Source organism: Odocoileus virginianus, chromosome 3 (assembly GCF_023699985.2).
Source record: "Odocoileus virginianus isolate 20LAN1187 ecotype Illinois chromosome 3, Ovbor_1.2, whole genome shotgun sequence".
Taxonomy (NCBI): Eukaryota; Metazoa; Chordata; class Mammalia; order Artiodactyla; family Cervidae; genus Odocoileus; species Odocoileus virginianus.
Genome location: NC_069676.1, coordinates 8,294,536 through 8,316,267, shown reverse-complemented (window position 1 = coordinate 8,316,267; position 21,732 = coordinate 8,294,536). Strand labels below are relative to the sequence as shown.

Sequence of the window (21,732 nt, the reverse complement as noted above, 5' to 3'; positions counted from 1 at the left end):
CTTATGTAAGCACGAAGTCAGCTTGACTCCTGTTAACCAGAGCTTTCAGTCTACCCCAGCATGAGGCCAGCTCTTGCAGCCAAACTGCCAGGCCTATTCCAGTATTCCCTGATGCCTCATCAACCCCTGCAAACCCAAAGTCCAGGTCTATCCCCAGGGCTCCAAGCATCAGGCCTTATCACTTACCAGCCCAGATGTAAGACCTGCCCATTTTAGAACTCCAGAAGGAAGCTGACCAAAACACATAACCATGTGGCCCATCCAGAAACATAACAGGCTGTCTGGTGAAGGAATTTCTATGCCAAGACAGGAAGAGATACCAACTTCTTTAAACGCACACTGATGCAAGGCCGTGAGGATCACAAGTACTCAAGGAAAAAAGAAACCACTTAAAGGACTTCCCAGGTGGAGCTGTGGTAAAGAATCCACCTGCCAAGGCAAGAAACACAGGAGACATAGGTTCAATGACTGGATCCAGAAGACCACTGGGTAGGAAATGGGAAACCACTTCAGTATTCCTGCCTGGAAAATTCCATGGGCAGAGGAACCTGGCATGCTACAGTTTATGTGGTTACAAAAGTCAGACATGACTGAACATGCATAAACTGCGAGGAAGCTAATACAGCTCCTATGAATGCTCCTAAAGAAACAGAGATCTGTAAACTGTCCAACTAAATATATGTAATAATCCTCTTAAAGAAATTTAATAAGCTGCATGAAAACAAAAGACAGAAAAAATCAAACAAGGAAAACAATGACTGTTTCTTTTCTGTGCAGAAGTAACTGGGTTTATATTTTCAAGATGACCCTTAATAATACAGAGGCCAGAACTCAACCATTGGATGGTAACAGGTGATGGGGAGGGGGGAGATCCATTTTAATTCATGGAATGTCTTTGCAACCAGATTAATAAAGTGTAAACATACATGGTGTGGAGGAGGGACACCTGTGACTTGAAATTACTTCAGCAGGGAGGTCACTTTGTTGCTTAACATTCTCTGACATCATCTCTCATCACCCTCTGGCTTTCTCATTCCCCTACCAGACACTACCTTCCTTTCCTATACTTGACTGATTGAAATAGCCACCTTCCTCAGGACATTTTCAGGGGCCATTCCCTCTGCCGGACACACACTTCCCCAGATGAGTTCATTCTCCCTGTTGTCTTTTCCTTGAGGCATCTTTTGAAACATCATCTTGACTGCAGTCTTGCCAGAACACCCAATAAAAAATTGCTGCTGCTCTCCACTTTTTCTTTTATACCTGTTTCTGTTTTCTTCATCACAATTGTCACCATCTGGCCTATTATATCATTATTTTATTTGTTTGTATTCTTTCTCCATAACTGGATTGTACAAATTTTTTTTCTCAGTACCCAATACTCCTTGCCTGGGTAGTGCCTGGAAAATATTTGGTACTCAATATATATTCCTTAATTAAATGAAAGATATTTTTTAATAAAAATGGTATAAATTATGCTTGAAAAAGATGCTGAGACTAGTAAAGGAATTCCTTGCAAGAAATGGAAATGTAATGTTCTCAAGGGTCATGGATCCATGAACAAAATATTGAAATGAAATTTGTCTGCTTTAAAATTATATCACAGTGTTTATTTGAGGTTACTAACATGAGCTTGTGTGAACATTAATCTTAAAACACTTTATTGGCAGTCACTTGTACCACATGGAACCAGAAGAAGTTACCTGAGTTTCAGAATGACTTCCGGGATTTTCAGAGGCACCAGAAGTGCAACTACATTTTAGGACTTTTCCGCTCCAAGCACCTGATCACTGTATGCATAAAACTGCTTGTCACTGCAACCATCAGATCAGATTCTTATTTTCATAACCCCATGTACTTTATCTCTTTCTGACCTTTATCAACATGTGTTTCACCTCAACCACTGTTTAGAGTCAGTATGTAATTAAGGAACAAAGTCATGATCTATGCAGGCTGCATTATCCAGATGTATTTTTTCACAGTCTTTTCAGAGTTGGGCAGTATTCTCCTGAGTTTGATGTCCTTTGACTGGTTTGTGACCATTGACTAGTTTGTGACCATCAGAGTACATGTGTCTTTTCCAATTATGGTTTTCTCCAGATATATGCCACAGGAGTAGGATTGTGGGATCATATGGTAGCTCTATTTTAGCATTCTTTTTTTTTTTTTTTTAAGGAATCTCCATACTACTCTACATAGTGACTGTAACAAGTTACATTCCCATTAACAGCATTGGGGCTTCCCAGGTGGTGCAGTGGTAAAGAATTTGCCTGCCAATGCAGGAGATGCAAGAGACAAGGGTTTAACCCCTGGGTTGGAAAGATCCCCTGGAGGAGGAAATGGAAACCCACTCCAGTATTCTTGCCTGGAAAAAAATCTCCCTGACAGAGGAATCTTGCAGGCTACAGTCCATGGGGCCCCCAAAAGTCGGGCACGACTCATCAAGTAAACTACAGCAATGGTGTGTATGTATCAACCTCAGATTCCCAATTTACCCCTCCCTTTTCTCTCTGGTAGTCATAAGTTTCCTTTTTACATTTGTGACTCTATTTCTGTTTTATAAATAAGTTCATTTGTGCCATATAAGTGATACCATATGATGTGTCTCTTCTGATTTACTTTACTCAGTATGATAATCTCTAGGTCTGTCCATATTGCTGCAAATGACATTATTTCATTCTTTTTCATAGCTCAGTAATATTCTACTGTATATATGTAGCACATTTTCTTTACTCATTCCTCTGTTGATGGAAATTTAGGTTGCTTCCATGTTCTGGCTATTGTAAATAGTGCTGCAGTGAACATTGGAGCACATTTATCTTTTTAAATTATGGTTTTCTCTGTATATATGCCTAGGAGTGAGATTGCTGGATCAGATGGTAGCTTTATGTTTAGTTTTTCAAGACACCTCCATGCTGTTCTCCATAGTGGCTGTATCAATTTATATTTCCACCAACAGTGTAAGAGGGCTCCCTTTTCCCCAAACCCTCTCCAGCATTTATAGTTTGTAGATTTTTTAAAATGATGGACATACTGACTGGTGTGAGGTGATAGCTTATTGTAGATTTGATTTGCATTCATCTAATAATTAGTTATGTTGAGCATCTTTTTATGTGCCTCATGGCCATCTTCATGTCTTCTTTGGAGAAATGTCTATTTTAATGTTTCTTTTGTAATTAATACATACTTTATAATAAAGGACTAAGCTACAGCTTTTATCTTGCGATATAATTATGGGTTTTCGAATTGTTTTGGTCAAAGTGTCAGGAAGCCAAGGAGTATGCTGCCCAAAATTTTATATTAAATTTTACAACCTGTCCTTTTTTAAAACAGAGGAATAATAATTTTCTGGAGTTTCAGGGACACTATCCCAATAGAAAATCAATGTGTGAATTTTCAGGGGACCTAAATGATACAGAATCTTCAGTCTTAGACTTTGAGAAAATTTTAACTCCAGGTTTTATGAGGTCATTAGGGTTTAGACTTCTGGAAGGAAGAAGTTAATTGAAGAGTAATAAAGTATGAATTCACCTGGCTCATAACCTGGTCTCCTAGGAGCAGAGAATCAGCAGAAAAATGTCTCATGTTCTTTAGATGAGTGTCCCACTGGGAAATCATCTACATGGATTTGGAAGTAAAGGAGGGAAATATACCTAATGAGCAGGCAGAAAGCTGTAAACACCTTCTCACTTCAGTCCCCTGTGAGTACAAACTTGGATTGCGTGGGGCACAGTTAGCCTTTTGTTGTCCTTGGTCTGGATCAGGGAAGGATGCCTGACCCCTAACAGCTGATCTGTGGGGACTGAGTTTCAGTCTCCATCATCCACCACCCAGGGAGGACTTCCATACAGAGAGTTTCCATCCAGGTTAGTTCTGCTGCCCAAGTGATACAGAAGGTATCAGATAATATGGAAGCTATCTGGTTATCTGAGGTCATCTGAAAGCCAATCCAGTCTAGCCCAGTGTCCAGAGATCACTGTGGTTGTTAGCTTGTTTGGTGTGTGTGTGTGTGTGTGTGTGTGTGCACGTGCATGCACATGGGTGCGTGCTGTGCACGCACTCAGTCATGTTCAACTCTTTGTGACCCAGGCTCCTCTGTCCATGAGATTTTCCAGGCAAGCATACTGGAGCGGGTTGCCATTTCCTACTCCAGGGGATCTTCCCAACCCAGCGATGAAACCTGAGTCTCCTATGGCTCCTTCATTGGCAGGCTGATTCTTTACCACTGTGCCACCTGAAAAGCTGTTTGATTAATAGATCAATGTATTTTTATGATGCTGTAAAGAGACGTGAACATTTAACTCAGCAATTTCAGGGTCAGTGATACCAATTAAATCTTAGTGATGGAAATCCAGTTAGAAGGGGGACCGGGAAGTGTGATGTACTTTGAGTAAAGTGAAATTAATATCCAAGAGCTTATTAATTAATAGGAGTAAACAAATAGGATATTAGTTGTGGAGAGATGTTGAGGGAAGTGTGGGGTTTCCTTTCATTTTTAAATTAGTGCCTATTTGACTATATACTCATATGATAAGAAGATCAAGACCAAGGAATGACTGCAAATGAATCTTTACAATAGCATTTCATGAGATACATGTTTCAGAGTATTTTTTGTCACTCAGGGTGGCCACGTGGGAAAAAAAAATATTTTATATGTCAAAGGTATGCAACCAGCTTTATTCTGCAACTGTTTATTACCTTGTGAGGCTGAATATATATGTGGATTTGTTAGACATTTGCTTTCTTGATGCAAATTATAGGTATGTGGCATTTGATTAGATATAGTGAGTTGAAATATTTTCATTCTTGCTTTTCACTAAGTTCTTTCAAAGAATTGAAGTTTTTCCACAAACTGACTGCTTGCCATTTAGCTCTTTTACATATTATAAATGTGTCTGTGGGCAACTGTGAGTGTTTACAACTTTTCATGATCAAATCAATCCACCAACCATAGACTGCTCCCCCCATTGCATTTTAATTTTTCATTTCTTTGCTGAAATATTTGAGGTGTCACTTTAACATTCTTCAGTTTCAAGTCATTGCTTTAAACAAAAATATTAGTGAAATTTCCTCTATCTCCTTAGTGCTAATAAATCATTTGTGTACCTATTTCCAATGTGGCAAGAAGATCCTCTGGAGAAGAAAATGGCAACCCCCTCCAGTATTCTTGCTTGGAGAATTCCATGGACAGAGGAGCCTGGTGGGCTATAATCCATGGGGTTGCAAAGAGTTAGACATGACTGAGTGACTAACACTTTCACTTTCCAGAGATGAAGTTATTGAATTGTAGTCTCTTTCTAATTATTTCTGATGAAACTCCATTCTGTTTCATATAATGGCCATTTCACAAATTACACGGATTTTACAAATTATATTAACACCAATAGTGCACAAGGTTAACTTTTCTCCATATTCTTACAATCACTTTTTAGCTCTAGTATTTTTGACAATCACCATTATAACAGGAATAGATAATATTTCATTCAGTTTTGACTTGAAGTTCCCTAATGAATAGCATCGTTGTGTGCCTTTTCATGCACCTGTTGACTATTTGAATATCTCTTTGGAAAACGTCTACTCATATCCTTTCTTTATTTTTTTATTTGAATTTCTTTTGCTCCTGGGTTGTATGCTCAGTTGTCAGAGTTGTGTCTGAAGCTTTGCAGCACCATGAACTGTAACCCTCCAGGTTCCTCTGTCCATGGTGTTTTCCAGACAAGAATACTGGAGTAGGTTGTCATTTCCACTTCCAGGAGATATTTCTGACCCAGGGATCAAGACCATGTCTCCTGTGACTCCTGCATTGGCAGGCAGATTATCACTAAGCCACCAGGGAAGCTCTGCTGGGTTGTATGAGTTCCTTTTATAGTTTGAATATTAACTCCCTTTCAGATATCTTGTTTGAAAATATTTTTTCCATTTCCATATCTTTTTTTGGTCATGCTGTTAGTTTGTTCTTTGTGTTTTTTTTTTTTTTTTCCCTGCAGATGCTGTCTAGTTTGATGTAGTGCCACTTGGTTATCTCTTATTTTGATACTTTGTTGACATGTCAAATCCAAAATAAATATTTCCAAGATCTATGCCAAGAAATCATTTCCATATGTTTTCCTCTAGGATTTCAATGGTTTTAGGTCTACTTATGTCTTTAATTCATTTAGGAGAGATTTCTTTGACTACCATAAAGTAGTGGTCCAATATCATTCTGCTTTACGTAGCTGGACAATTTTTTCCAATATTACTTATAGAAGAGGCCATATTTTCCCTATTTTATATTAATGTGTTCTTTATCATAGATTAATTAACCATCTAAGTGTCATTTTATTAATGGGATCCCAATTTTGTTACATAGTTATGTGTGTCTGTTTTTATGCTACACCCTGCTGTTTTGATGACAGTAGCTTTGTAGTATACTTTTGAAAGCAGAAGGTGTGATGACTCTAGCTCTGTCCTTCTTTCTCAATATTACCTTGGGTATTTCTGGTTTTGTGATTTCTTATGAATTTTAGGATTGTTTATCTGTTTCTGTGAGAAATGCCAGTGAAATCTTGACAGGGATTGCATTGAATTGGTAGATTTGCTTTGACTAATATAAACATTGTAAGAAAAATATTTTTTTTCCAATCTAGAAACATGGGATACTTTCCCTTTATTTGTATCTTCTTCAATTCCTATCAACAATGTCTTGTAATTTTCAGCATAGAGATACTTTACCTCATTGGTTGAACTTATTCCAAAACATTTTGTTTTTAATGCTATTGTAAGTACTACTGCTTTCTTTATTTCCTTTTTGATAACTTGTTGTTAGTATATACAGTTGCTACTTATTTTTATATGTCAATTTTGTATCCTGCATTTTAGTGAATTTTTTAATTAGCTATAACATTTTTCACAGATTTTTTTAGGATTGTATTGTATGTATGTCATCTGCAAAAAAAGACAATTTTACTTCTTATTTTCCAAATCTTATGTGTTTTATTTCTTTTTTGCACTTTAATGCTCTGACTAGGGACTTCTAGTACCATGTGGAGTAGGAGTGGTGAGAGAGGGTATTCTTGCCTCACTCCTAATCATACAGGTAAAACTTTTATTTTTTTTTTTTACCATTTAGTATAAAGTTAGCTGTGGGTACATCATATGTGATGTTTTTATGCATGTTAGGTGTTTTTGCTTTTCATCTTCTTACATTCAAAGGCCAGACAGTAATAGGAAAATTATCAGCAAACAATATGAATTTCAGAAATAAATGATAGAATTTCTCATTAAGGGTGGAACATAACATGGTGACAAAAAAGCCAAAAATGGGAAAATTTCCTTATCAGGGATAACAATAGGGAATCCCACAGAGGATTAGGTCCATACACAAAAGTATGGATATAAATTTTGTTACTGAAAAATGTAAACTAACCATTTCAATTTTGTGAGTGAAAGCCATTTGTATAAAGATAACTAATGTTATTTTTCTCCTTTCTTATTCTCAACTTCAACAAATGGAAGAAGAAAATCTCACAGTAGTTTCAGAATTTCTTCTTCTGGGATTTTCAAAGGAACAAGAATTGCAGCCCATCACATTCATGATTTTCTTCTCCACGTATCTAATCACTGTGTTTGGAAATCTGGCTATCATCCTAGCCACCATTTCTGACTCCCACCTCCACACACCTATGTACTTCTTCCTCTCGAACCTGTCCTTTGTAGACATCTGTGTTACCTCTACCACCATCCCAAAGATGCTGTGGAACATCCAGAACCAGGGCAAGCTGATAAGCTATGAAAGCTGCATTACTCAGATGTACTTTGTCATACTCTTTGTAGGGTTGGATGACTTCCTCCTAACAGTGATGGCCTATGACCGCTTTGTGGCCATTTGTCACCCCCTGCACTACACAGTCATTATGAATCCATGGCTTTGTGGCATTATGGTCCTGGTCTCCTGGATCATCAGTGTCTTGCATTCCTTCTTACAAACCTTAATGGTTTTGCAGCTTGCCTTCTATACACATTTAGAAATCCCTCATTATTTCTGTGAACTTAATCAGTTGATTCAACTTGCCTGCACTGATACCTTTCTTAATGACATAGTGATGTATTTTGCAGCCCCACTTCTGGGTGGTGGTCCCCTGGTTGGTATCATTTACTCATACTCTAAGATAGTGTCTTCCATTTGTAAAATATCATCATCTCAGGGGAAGTATAAAGCATTTTCCACTTGTGCATCTCACCTTTCAATTGTCTCCTTATTCTATTGTACATGCTTAGGAGTGTACCTAAGCTCTGCTGTTACCCACAGCTCACACTCAAGTGCAACAGCCTCCTTGATGTACACAGTGGTCACACCCATGCTGAACCCCTTCATATACAGTCTGAGAAATAAAGACATAAAGAGGGCTATGAAAAGATATGTGGGGATGACAGCTACAGAGGGCGCAACTGTCCTGGAGTTGAACAAGGCCATATGAGTACAGGATTTATAATCTTGGAGCCAGAAGGTATAATTTCAGCAGTTTTACCTCTTATCATTCTCCTGTTCTCCCAAATTATTTTCTATTTCAAATCATATGACTTTGGATTTCTTTAAAAATCCTTTTTCTCTAATAAAAAATATAATATCAAGCCTTATAGCAGAAAGTGAAGAAGAACTAAAGAGCTTCTTGATGAAATTGAAAGAGGAAAGTGAAAAAGTTGGCTTAGTTCAGAAAACTAAGATCATGGTATCCAGTCCCATCACTTCATGACAAATAGATGGGAAAACAATGGAATCAGTGACAGACTTTACTTTCTTGGGCTCTAAAATCACTGCAGATGGTGATGCAGCCATGAAATCAAAAGACGCTTGCTCTTGGAAGCACAGCTATGACCAACCTAGGCAGCATATTGAAAAGCAGAGACATTACTTTGCCAACAAAGTAAGAGGGTAACACACAAGAAGGCCAGGGTCTCCAAACAGAGGAAATAGATTGCAAGTGTCAGACATTTTTTATCTCTCTCTTAAGTGGCAGGAGGAAACAAACTAGTGATATATTTTTTCCCCTTCTGTATACAAATTTTAAAAGAGGTTTCTCTTAAAATACTATGTTGCCATAACGACACCTGGTTCCACCTGAACTTAACTTTTCTCAAATCTTGAGCTAACCAATGCATTTTTCTTATGGAAATGTTTGTCTTAAACTATGTTAATATACTATGCATTTATCCCAAACTCTATCTTCAAGTCGGTTCCACCTAAAGGCTCAGAACTGACTTGACAAACCACTATGTTATCCTCATACATTGTTCTCCTAATCCATATAAATGGAACTATTTGTATTGTAATCTGCCATTCTACAAGATTCAAGTCAATAATTTTTTGGCCCAGGATGACTGACCTGGTGCCAAGATTATCTCAAAATGCATCTTGTGGGTGAGGGGCCTTGTGCCATTCTCTGAGTTTTTAGGCATTCCTCTTTCATTAACAGACTGCTAGTACCTATATAACATCCAGCTAAAAACTAGCAGGCAGGTATTCTTTCTGCCCCCTTCTGATGTCTATGTCAGAAGCTTTCTCTATCTCTTTTATACTTTAATAAAACTTTATTACACAAAAGCTCTGAGTGATCAAGCCTCGTCTCTGGCCCCAGATTGAATTCTTCTCCTCTGGAGGCCAAGAATCCCAGCGTCTTTCGTGGTTCAGCAACAACCTTTCAAAATGTCCGTCTAGTCAAAACTATGGTTTTCCCAGGACTCATGTATGGATATAAGAGTTGGACTGTAAAGAAAGCTGAGGGCTGAAGAATTGATGTCTTTGAATTGTGGTTTGGAGAAGACTGTTGAGAGTCTCTTGGACTGCAAGGAGATCAAACCAAATCCATCCTAAAGGAAATCAGTCCTGAATATTCATCGGAAGGACTTGATGCTGAAGCTGAAATTCCAATACTTTGGCCACCTGATGCAAAGAACTGACTCATTGGATAAGACCCTGATGCTGGGAAATATTGAAGGCAGGAGAAGGGGACGATAGAGGATGAGATGATTGGATGGCATCACTGGCTCAATGAGCATGAGTTTGTATTGGCCCTGGGAGTTGGTGATGGGCAGGGAAGCCTGGCATGCTGAAGTCCATGGGTTGCAAAGAGTCAGACACAATTGAGTGACTGAACTGCCTGAAGCCATGCTTTGTTTTGCTTTTTTAGTAAAAGATTAGTCATGAGTTGTATACTCCCTTGGAAAGAAATACACTCAGAAACAATCACATTTATATGTTTATACAAGATTTAGAGGAAGATCTCAGACAGTTTTTTCTTTTTGGGGCCATCACTTTTCTATATCTCTATATTAATTTATAGGTGAACTTGACTCTTATCTATATTGTGTTTTATATCCAGTCACTGACTTTTAATCTTCTCACTAGGATCCTTTTCTCTTATTCAATTCCATGTCCACAATGCCTGCCATGGCCATTGGCAAGAAATAGGTCATTAGGTTATGTGTCTCCATGTGGAGTATTTATTCAGTACAACTTAGAATAAACAAATTAACTTAATATGTACTTGGAGTCATTGTTGCTATTCGGTCACCTAGTCATGTCTGACTCTTTGCGACCCCATGGACTGCAGCACGCCAGGCTTCCCTGTCCCTCACCATCTGCCAGAATTTGCCCAAGTTCATGTCCATTGAGTCGATGATGCCATCCAACCATCTCACCCTCTGTTGCCCTCTTCTCCTTCTCCCTTCCCAGCATCAGGGTCTTTTCCAGTGGGTCAGCTCCCTTGCATCAGGTGGCCAAATGATTGGAGCTTTAGCTTCAGCATCAATCCTTCCAATGAATATTCAGGATTGATTTCCTTTAGGATTGACTTTTTTGATCTCCTTGCTGTCCAAGGGACTCTCAAGAGTCTTCTCCAGCATCACAGTTCTTTGACACTCTACCTTTTTTATGGTCCAGCTCTCACATCCATACATGACTACTGGAGAGAACATAGCCTTGACTATATGGACCTTTTTTGGCAAAGTGATGTCTTTGCTTTTCCACACATGTCTAGGTTTGTCATAGCTTTCCTGCAAAGAAACGATTGTCTTCTAATTTTATGGCTGCAGTCACCATCCACAGTGATTTTAGAGCCCAAGAAGAGGAAATCTGTCACTGCTTCCACCTTTTCCCATTCTATTCACCATGAAGTAATGGGACCAGTTGCCATGATCTCAGTTTTTTTTTTCCAATATTAAGTCATAGATGACCCTAAATATGACAAAGCAAATTTTAAAATTATACTTTATATGCAAAATATTTGCTTTTCAAGTTGTAAATCTACTCATTGACATATGGAAGATTTGTGTTTATCTTTTAGAGGGTTTATATAATGGAGTGAAGGACTTGGAGAGTTTCATGTATTTCAATAGGATTGATCATCTTCCTAAACCTGTTTGAAAATGTCCAGTGCTGCCTACCTATATAAATCCTTCCATTTCTTTTTTTTAAATTAGTTTTATTGTCTATTTTTTTTTCTTTTTTTTTCCATTTATTTTTATTAGTTGGAGGCTAATTACCTTACATCACTACAGTAGTTTTTGTCATACATTGAAATGAATTAGCCATGGATTTACATGTATTCCCCATCCCAGTCCCCCCTCCCACCTCCCTCTCCACCCGATCCCTCTGGGTCTTCCCAGTGCACCAGGCCCGAGCACTTGTCTCATGCACCCAACCTGGGCTGGTGGTCTGTTTCACCCTAGATAATATACATGCTTCAATGCTGTTCTCTTGATACATCCCACCCTCGCCTTCTCCCAGAGTCCACAAGTCTGTTCTATACAACTGAGTCTCTTTTTCTGTTTTGCATATAGGGTTATCATTACCATCTTTCTAAAGTCCATATATATGTGTTAGTATACTGTAATGGTCTTTATCTTTCTGGCTTACTTTGCTCTGTATAATGGGCTCCAGTTTCATCCATCTCATTAGAACTGATTCAAATGAATTCTTTTTAATGGCTGAGTAATATTCCATGGTGTATATGTACCACGAACCTATGGTCACCTTATCTTCGACAAAGGAGGCAAGGATATACAATGGAAAAAAGACAACCTCTTTAACAAGTGGTGCTGGGAAAATTGGTCAACCACCTGTAAAAGAAGGAAACTAGAACACTTTCTAACACCATACACAAAAATAAACTCAAAATGGATTAAAGATCTAAATGTAAGACCAGAAACTATCAAACTCCTAGAGGAGAACATAGGCAAAACACTCTCTGACATAAATCACAGCAGGATCCTCTATGACCCACATCCCAGAATTTTAGAAATAAAAGCAAAAATAAACAAATGGGACCTAATGAAACTTAAAAGCTTTTGCACAACAAAGGAAACTAGAAGCAAGGTGAAAAGACAGCCCTCAGATTGGGAGAAAATAATAGCAAACGAAGCAACAGACAAAGGATTAATCTCAAAAATATACAAGCAACTCCAGCTCAACTCCAGAAAAATAAATGACCCAATCAAAAAATGGGCCAAAGAACTCAACAGACATTTCTCCAAGGAAGACATACAGATGGCTAACAAACATGAAAAGATGCTCAACATCACTCATTATCAGAGAAATGCAAATCAAAACCACAATGAGGTACCATTATACGCCAGTCAGGATGGCTGCTATCCAAAAGTCTACAAGCAATAAATGCTGGAGAGGGTGTGGAGAAAAGGGAACCCTCTTACACTGTTGGTGGGAATGCAAATTAGTACAGCCACTATGGAAAACAGTGTGGAGGTTTCTTAAAAAGCTGGAAATAGAACTGCCATATGACCCAGCAATCCCACTTCTGGGCATACACACCAAGGAAACCAGATCTGAAAGAGACACGTGCACCCCAATGTTCATCGCAGCACTGTTTATAATAGCCAGGACATGGAGGCAACCCAGATGCCCATCAGCAGACGAATGGATGAGGAAGCTGTGGTACATATAATCCTTCCATTTCTATAGATGATATGCCTCAATCTTTTCTAAGTTGCAACATCATCTCTAAAGGAGTAGTGGACTATCATATTATTCATTCCATGTCTACTTGCAGAATGAACAAGATGTTAATCTTCATGAGAAGTTATGACTCACAGGAGAGTTTGAATTCCTTTCCAATCATGTGATTCAGGGACAGCAGATTTTCTGCATGAAAATACAACTCCTTCTCACCTGTCCAAGTTCCCTGGAACAGAACCTCACATTTCTACATGAAAATACAACTCTTTGTCACCTGTCCAAGTTCCCTGGAACAGAACCTCACATTTTAGTAGAGTTGTCTGAAATAAACTGTATCAGAGTTATCATGAACAAAGTGTCCTCAAATATCAGAACAGAGATCACTGACATAAGAAGCAGTGAACTCTTAGAACTGTCCTTAGTTCAGATGACTTTGTTGTATCAGTTAACTATTGTTGTATAATAGGTCTTCAGAAAAGCAAGTGGTTTAATTGAATGCCTTTATTATTAAAAGAGGCTACACAATGTGGAGTTGTTCTGAACTCTACTGGGTTCCTTATGAGTGTGGAGTCAGCTGTCAGGCTCTGCGGTGGGTTTTAAGGCTCATCCATGTCCCATGTGTGTCTATAGTGCCTTTTGGTCTTGAGCCAATTTATGGTCAGTTTACTTCATTTCTATTATTAAAATTCTATTTACAGAAAAAAAAGCCATATTTAACATATAAATTACTTTGACTTCAATGCACTGATCCTATATGTATGTGACACTTTGCTTTTTTCATGGTTAGAAAACATACCTTTCTCTCATTTTAAGGGTGAATCAGCTATTTTTGTGCTTTCTAGGTCCTACTTCAACCAAGAGATTTTTTTCATTTAAAGAATTCCAGTTAAATTAATTTACAAAAAATAAAGAATTCATTGGCATATAATGAACATAATAAATTGCACTCATTAAGTGTAAATTTTGATGAATTAAAGAAACTTTACAGAATCAAGATGGCATACTGCAGTTTTGCATTTGTATATATTAATAATTCAAGAAAATACAAAATACCCGTTAAGGGTTTTGTATGTAATTAGTAAAAATTTAGTTTCCATAAACCTCAATTTTCTTATTTTTGAAAGTGCATGCATGCTAAATTGCTTCAGTTGTGTCTGGTTCTTTGCAACCCCATGGACCGTAGCCTGCCAGGTTTCTCTGGCAGGATTTCCCAGGTAAGAATACTCGAGTGGGTTGCCATTCCCTTCTCCAGTGAATATTTCTGACCCATGTATCCTGCATTGGCAGGTGGATTCTTTACCACTGAGTCGTCTGGGAAGCCTATATTTCTGAAGCTACTGTGGGATTAAAAAACAAAAAAACAACTTCAGAGAGATGTATGGTGAATTTAAAAAGTGTGTGGAAATATATCATTAAATTCAAAGAAAACATTCATGGGAGTGGTCTGTGTATGTGCATTTGTACACATTCTTCTTTCAAATAAGCACAAACACGTTTATGTAAAAATGCACAGACAACTATGATCTCTTCCTTTATGGTGAAAGAGAATTCGAGAAGAAGTTGGAGAGGATAGAAATCAAAGTATGAATGTTTGAATTAACATGAACTGTTAAGTGTAGAAATTCAGAAACAGAATTAAAATAGAATCAGTGACCTTAATTTTCATAGTAAATTATTTTCTTATATTTATTCCTCAAAGGCCTCAGAACCAGACCATCAGGCTCACACTTACATTTATGAAAAGGCCATTTACTGGGCCAGCTAGAGTGGGTAGCCTGTCTCCGGAAGTACTTTAAACTTAGTCTTCTATTAAGATGGAATTTCAAGGTAACATATCCTCACCCAAGGTAAGCTAAACAAATGAAATGAGAGGCTTAAACTTAGTTGACTGAGACAAAAGTTTATTTAATATATAATTAAGTTTATATAATATGTAATATATTTTTATAATATATAAACTAACATATTATAAGGTTTTTGGGATTTGTAGGTAGACATCTTTTGGAAGTCCTTATTTTGTTTACTGGTTTCCCAAGTGGCTTAGTGGTAAAAAATTCACCTGCCAATGCAGGAGATGCAGGTTTGATTCCTGGGTCAGGAAGATCCCCTGAAGGAGGAAATGGCAATCCACTCCAGTATTCTTGCCTGGAAAATCCCATGGACATAGGAACCTGGCGGATTACAGTCCATGGGGTCACAAAGAGTCTGATTCAACTGAGCACAATAACACATTCTGTTTACGACACAGTCTTTTCAGAAGTATACTAAATGAAGTTCCTTGAGGTTTGTAATAAATATCATACACAGTATATGGTAGCCTCTGAATTGGTTGAATATACTTTTCATTAAAGTCTTATATTAGCAAAATACATGGTGAAGAAAAATTTAACTACACCTGACTCTTAACACATGACCACAGTCTTGCAACTCAGACAGTGGTCCATAGATTAGGACCTGCAGCATCAATATCATCCAGGAGCTTGTTAGAAACACAGTTTCTGGGCTCACAGGAGACATACTGAATCAGCATTTATATTTGAACTAGCATCACTAGTTCCCTAGTTTACTAGTGACTCCTGTGCACATCAAAAAGTTGAAATGTTGGTCCAGAATTGATATTCTTACCATTGACATTTGTGTTTGATGATTATTTGTTGGTGTTTATTCTCTGCATTGCCAGTGTTACCAGCCTGTCCCCCCAGACAATGTCAAATATCCACAGGAGGAAAATCATACATGGATGATAAACACTGATACAGAGTTTGAGAACTGAAAGAATCCTGACATATTTCCAATCAAAACTCCATTTGTTACTCAGACTATAATGTAAGCAGATCACTAAATCCCTCTAAACTCCACTCTTGCATGAAGAACAGAGATAATAATAGTAACTGTTCATAGACAATAGGACTTCCCCAGTGGCTCAGTGAGTAAAGAATCTGCAATGCAGGAGATACAGGAGTTACATCTTCTATCCCTGGATCAGGAAGATCCCCTGAAGGAGAAAATGGCAACCCATGCCAGTACTCTTGCCTGGTAAATCCCATGGAGAGGAGCCTGGCAGGCTACAGTCCATAGTGTTACAAGATAGTCATACATGATTAAATGACTAAGCATGCACAAACAAGACTTTTCAAAACAATTAGACAATACATATAAAGTGCTAAGGCCTAAATATATCTCTTGTAATTAACAAACTTTTAATACTGAAGTTTTAAGTAACACTTCTACTGCTATATAAATATGAAATCCCTCATTATTTGGCAAAAGTGTCACAAAGCTAAGGACTATATTATAAAAGTTTTATGTTATAGAAAAAATTGTATCCCTTTTGTTGAGGAGGAAAAAAAAAATCAACCTTCTAGAAATATCAGGAGTTTTATCCCCATCACAAGTCAGGACTTTGAAAGTCCAAGAAACTTAAGCAAGATGAGTTGCTCAATATTATACACTGGAAAAAACAACTTAAGGTTAGATCTCTGGAAGTCAGGAGAAGTATTAGATAAGGAATGATAAAAACTGAATTCACCTGGCTTATAGCCCAGTCGCATAGGAACAGAGATTCAACAAGGAAATTATTCTTTCTGTTCAGGTCAGTGTCCGGCAAGAAGCCCAATTATTTGGAAGCATTTGTGACAAGAGAGAAATGTGCTAATGAGCAGACAGGGTGTTGTGTATAGTCCCCTGCTGCATCCCTCAGGATGGACAGGATGTGGTTGCCGCCTTTGGAGTCCTAAGTCTGGCTGAGTCACTGAAGCTTGACTTCTTTCTGCTCTTCTTGTCTGGGAACAGAGTTCCCATCTCCATCATCTCTCACACAGAGGAGGATTTTCATTTCCAAGTGGAGATCTTCTTCTTGGAGACCCCACCCAGGTGAGCTCTAGAGCCCTGTAGGTGTTTCAGGAGAAGATGGAGAGAGTGAAAGCCAGGGATATTTACCTGAGATTACATAGGGCCAGTTCAGCCTAATCTGGAACCTAGAGTTTGCTGTAATGATTAACACATATGTGTTCATTTATAATGCTAAAAAGAGATGTTAAAATTGAACTCAGCAATGCAGGGGTTAATGCCAAAATTAAATAATATAATGGAAACCCAATTAATCAGAAGGAATGAGAGGCTTTCAGTAGGACATGAGACCAAGGGTCTTGGCAGTTAAACAGAGTAGAGAAGCAAGGTATCAGCTGTGGAGGGATATTCAGTGACATGAAGGCGTTTCTTTTTATGTTCCATTTAATGAGAAAGAACCAGAGGAAAGAATGCTAGCAATTACATTCTTGAAGTGGCAATATATGATAGAGATACATCACAGTGCCTCTTTTAATTGAGTATTCAAGTGAAAATATTTGTTATATATTATGTGGGAAAGGGTATGCAAACGAGCTTACTTTGCATGGCAACATACTCCAGTATTCTTGCCTGGGAAATCCGGTGGACAGAAGAGCCTGACATGGGGTCACAAAAGGTTCGAACAGGACTCAATGACTAAACAAGTGGATCCTAGAACCAATTACCCAGTACTAAAGGGCAACTGGACATATCTCTTTTTCACATCTCTATTATTCCTTATTGTTACTTTTGACCTTTTGTAATTAGTTCTATTTCTAAAACTTGCATCACTTTCAGTTAACTATTGGAAAGCATTCTTTGTGTGTGTGTGTTAGTTGCTCAGTCATGTCCGACTGTTTCTGACCCTATGGACTATAGCCTGCCAGGCTCCTCTCTCCATGAAATTCTCCAGGCAAGAGTACTGCAGTGGGTAGCTCTTCCCTTCTCCAGGGGATCTTCCTGACCCAGTGATCAAATCCAGATCTCCTGCATTGTGGGCAGATTCTTTACCATCTGAGTTATCAGGAAGCCCTTGGAAAGCATTCTTTACATTTGACTAGAGATCAGGTTTCCTTACTGCAATCATATTCACTGCTGGGAGCCGGCACATGAGATCCCACCCATGACAAGGTCATGAGGGAGAAAACCTGACGGGCAAGGCGGATGAGGTTTTCAGGGATTCCAAAAAGCTGCCCCCTGCCCCCGGTGCTCACCTTAAAGATGATATCTGTCTTTCTGATGCTTGCTTCAATAGATTACTCCCTAATTTCTGTGACACAGGCAGAAGGCCTTCCCCAATCTCTCTCCAAACAGAATCATCTTAGAACTTCAATCAATATGTCCCCAAAGGATGGGGGTATCCTATAAGATTATCCAGGATGAAAGGAGTGTTTCAATTTAGACCCCTGCTTGGCAAATGTGTACTAATGCACATGACTGCTCACAACACCTTAATCATAAACAGCATAAAGAACCTGATCACACAAAAGACCCTAGTAGGCACAGAGCCCTTCGTGGGTGAGGAAGCCCTATTAGAGAACATAAAAATATTATTCTAAAAGTGGTTATAGTTAAAGATTTAGAAAAATAAGAGTTTAGAATTGTTAATTTTAACCAGGAATGCTAAACAGAGGCTGCCTCACTGGAGCTGCAGAGTCTTTGTGTGGTAAACCTTGTAGATAAATTTAACTGATAACTTCTGCAAAAAGACTGACCTTTGTGTTCATTAACAGAAAACAGCTTTGCATTCACCTAGGTCATAAAATGTCAATAGGCCCTAAGGCCAGAAGATAATGTACAAGACCCTCATAAACAAAGAAGTACACAGAAAACACCCTGGTTTCGTGAAGAACAAGCTGATGTAATGTTAAACTATCTTCCCCTTAGAAATGTACTAATTTAGGGTATAAAAGCCACCGTAAAAAATAAAGCATTGCCAGACTCTGCCAGAACCTGCAAACACCCCCGTCTGGTCATTCTCTTCTCTCTCTCTCTCCCTCGCAGACTAGGCCCTATCAAGGCTGGTCTCACGTGTCTTCTCTCTCTCTCTCACCGACGCTGTTCATCCTGAGGGTACCCCCTGGATCCTGCCGAGGCTGGACCCCGGCAATTCATTATCTACATATCATATAAGATAAAATTAAAACTTAAGATACTCTTTAGTGTTCACATTTTAAAGTACTTTCATACATCATGTATATTTAAAAAATTCCTGCCTCTAGCAGTCTAATATAAGTTAGTGACCCATCTTGATGTTGTTACATTCAATATTCTTTCAGAAGTTAACTTTGGATTTCTTTCAATCTTGTTTCACACAGTTTTGAACTACTGTATTTAATCTAATCGCATTTTGACCTCCATTCTATTATCCAAAAATCTGTTTCTTTGAAAACTCTTCTATGTTAATGCACACATATGAATTCACATGTTTTTAAAATTTTGTATTTTATATTTCAGTATGGTTGATTAACAATGCTTTGTTAGTTTCAGGTATACAGCAAGGTGATTCAGTTATAGATACATACATATACATATACATGCATATACATACATATGTATACATGTACATAAACATACATATACATGGATCTATTATTTTTCAAATTTTTTCCCTATTTAGGTTGTTACATAATATTGAACAGATTTATCTGTGTTATATAGTGGGTCCTTGTTGGTTATCCTTATTTATACAACTGAAACAGACTCATAGAGAACCAACTTATGGTTACCAATGGGCTAGGGTGGAGGGGAGGTATAGTTAAGGAGTTTGAGCTTGACCTGTACACATTCACACATTTTTAATTCAAATATATGAAAGAAAATCTACACACAACAAATATGCTCTATTTTTTAACATGATATTTTTTAGTTTTTCTCCTCCATTTTTACTCAATACTACCTTACAGATGATCTTCTAAACATCTAGCACAGTGATTCATTATTTCAATGCCTGAAAAATAGTTCCTATTCTGGCTATATGACTTGCACTTTGTGATGGCTTTTCATATTTTTTCATCAAATTACTATTTTTTTATTAACTTGTATCAGTGCTACAGACTATTTTCAGGACAGTTAAGTTAGAACTATGTTTCTCAACAGAACGCAATTTTATGCCCAGGGAAATTGAACCATGTCTGGAGACATTTTTAGCAGCCACATTGCAGAAGGATGGGTGGAAATATGGATGCTGCTAAACATCTACAGAGCATAGGAGAGACATCACCATAGAGAAGGATCTGGTCCAAAATAGAGACAGAGCCAAGACTGAGAAACACCGAATTAAGGCATATCTGTGCTTTTAATACTTATAAATATGTTCAGAATATTTCTCCAAGATATTGTAACACTTCACAATTCTACTAGAAAAAATTACAGAATACTGCATTCATTACCTGTTTATAATTTCCAATTCCAATCTATGTGGCAGCTCTATAAGCTCCCCCCACCCCCCACCCAACGAATAATGGGTTTGAAAGAAACTTCTTGTTTCTCAGACTATTACAGAGTGGGAGCAAGTACACATATATTTGATCACTATGTTCATTTGCTTATATGAAGTCGCTCAGTTGTGTCCGACTCTTTGCGACCCTATGGACTGTAGCCTACCAGGATCCTCAGTCCATGAGATTTTCCAGGCAAGAATACTGGAGTGGGTTGCCATTTCCTTCTCCAGAGCATCTTCCCGACCCAGGGATCGAATCTAGGCCTCCCACATTGTAGGCACTTTACCGTCTGAGATACCAGGGAAGCCCATTGCAGGTATATCATATGATCTTTTTCTATTAAACTGATTTTTTTTACAGACAATTGTTTTTCCATTGACTTTTGGTTAGGTATTTTGGGCCATAAAATATTCTACTTTTATGGTGTTAAATATGTATATCTTCTTACTTCTAAAGTTCTTTCCTTATTTATGACGGTTTGGCCTCTATAGATGTTATGTTTAGATTTCATGATTTATGCCTAAAACATAATAGTTACTCTTAACCTGAGGGCTTAAGCCCTCTGATTTTTTGTTAGATGTGTGACACAGGGAACCACTTCACTCTCTTTCACATTTTCAGAGCTTTATGCTAGCTTTTATTCAACAATCCAGCCTGTTCCAAATGAAATACAAGCTTGTCATATATTAAATGCCCCTGTATACTGAGACATAAGTCCTGACATTCAACAAACAATAAAAAAGCATCTGCCTCCTGTGTTAGGAGATGGGTTGTTTACCACTAGGTGTCATCTGGGGGGAAAAAAAGTATTTGCCAGACAGAAATTTCCAGAATCTTTATATGTTACACTCTTACATGTCAAGGTCTTTGGTAATTTAATTATTATTGATGTGTTAACATACTTACACTGTGTAATATGTTTCAGTTAGTTTTCAATGCTCAATACAATTTTGTTTAATTCAGTTGTTTGAAAACCATGCCATTTAACATAACTGTCCTCTGCCTCACTTTTTTGCTTTATAACATCTTGTTTTCTTAATTGAGTTTCTATATAAGTGCACATATGTTTACATATCTTTCTGAAAATGTAAAAGTGAGCAAAGCAGGTAAAATCCTTGCTTCTTTGCTAATTGCATCATAACGGGAAAAGCAGAGTTCATGAAATAAAGGTGAGTATGATGTAATAAGCTGAGTTGAGTTGCACAAAGAAAAATAATTGGATAAGAGGGTGTATTGTAACGGGGTGCTCAGGATTTTACAGAGTGTGGTCTGAATATTGGACAAGCAACAAAACCATGAACAGTTATGTCCACTGACTTGGCAAAAAAGATATCAAAACCCAAAGTCTGAGAATAACAAAAAAGAAGATGCCACTTAAGAGAAGTGACAAATGAACTTGCTTCATGCTCTATTGGATGACATAAAGAAAAAATCATCAAATAAATATGGAATCAGTTCAGTTCAGTTGTTCAGTCTTGTCTGACTCTTTGAGACACTATGGACTGCAGCATG

At 37.8% G+C, this 21,732-nt stretch overlaps 1 protein-coding gene and 1 long non-coding RNA gene across 2 annotated transcripts in view; both read left to right on the top strand.

Moving 5' to 3' along the window:
* Positions 1-13,293, top strand: part of LOC110146546 (uncharacterized) — a 33,698-nt gene extending 20,405 nt beyond the window's left edge. Inside the window, exons 2-3 of the long non-coding RNA XR_011484617.1 lie at positions 7,007-7,075; positions 13,044-13,293. This is a non-coding gene — a long non-coding RNA (uncharacterized lncRNA). The remainder of the gene's footprint in view (positions 1-7,006; positions 7,076-13,043) is intronic.
* Positions 7,094-9,029, top strand: LOC139029628 (olfactory receptor 7A10-like). The gene has a single exon (XM_070458399.1). The coding sequence runs from the start codon at positions 7,488-7,490 to the stop codon at positions 8,454-8,456; it is 969 nt and encodes a 322-aa protein (XP_070314500.1). The 5' UTR covers positions 7,094-7,487; the 3' UTR covers positions 8,457-9,029.
* Positions 13,294-21,732: the final 8,439 nt, after the last annotated feature.

Bases quoted from the DNA above. Each gene is read 5' to 3' on its own strand.
- LOC139029628 (XM_070458399.1), top strand. From the start codon at position 7,488: ATGGAAGAAGAAAATCTCACAGTAGTTTCAGAATTTCTTCTTCTGGGA.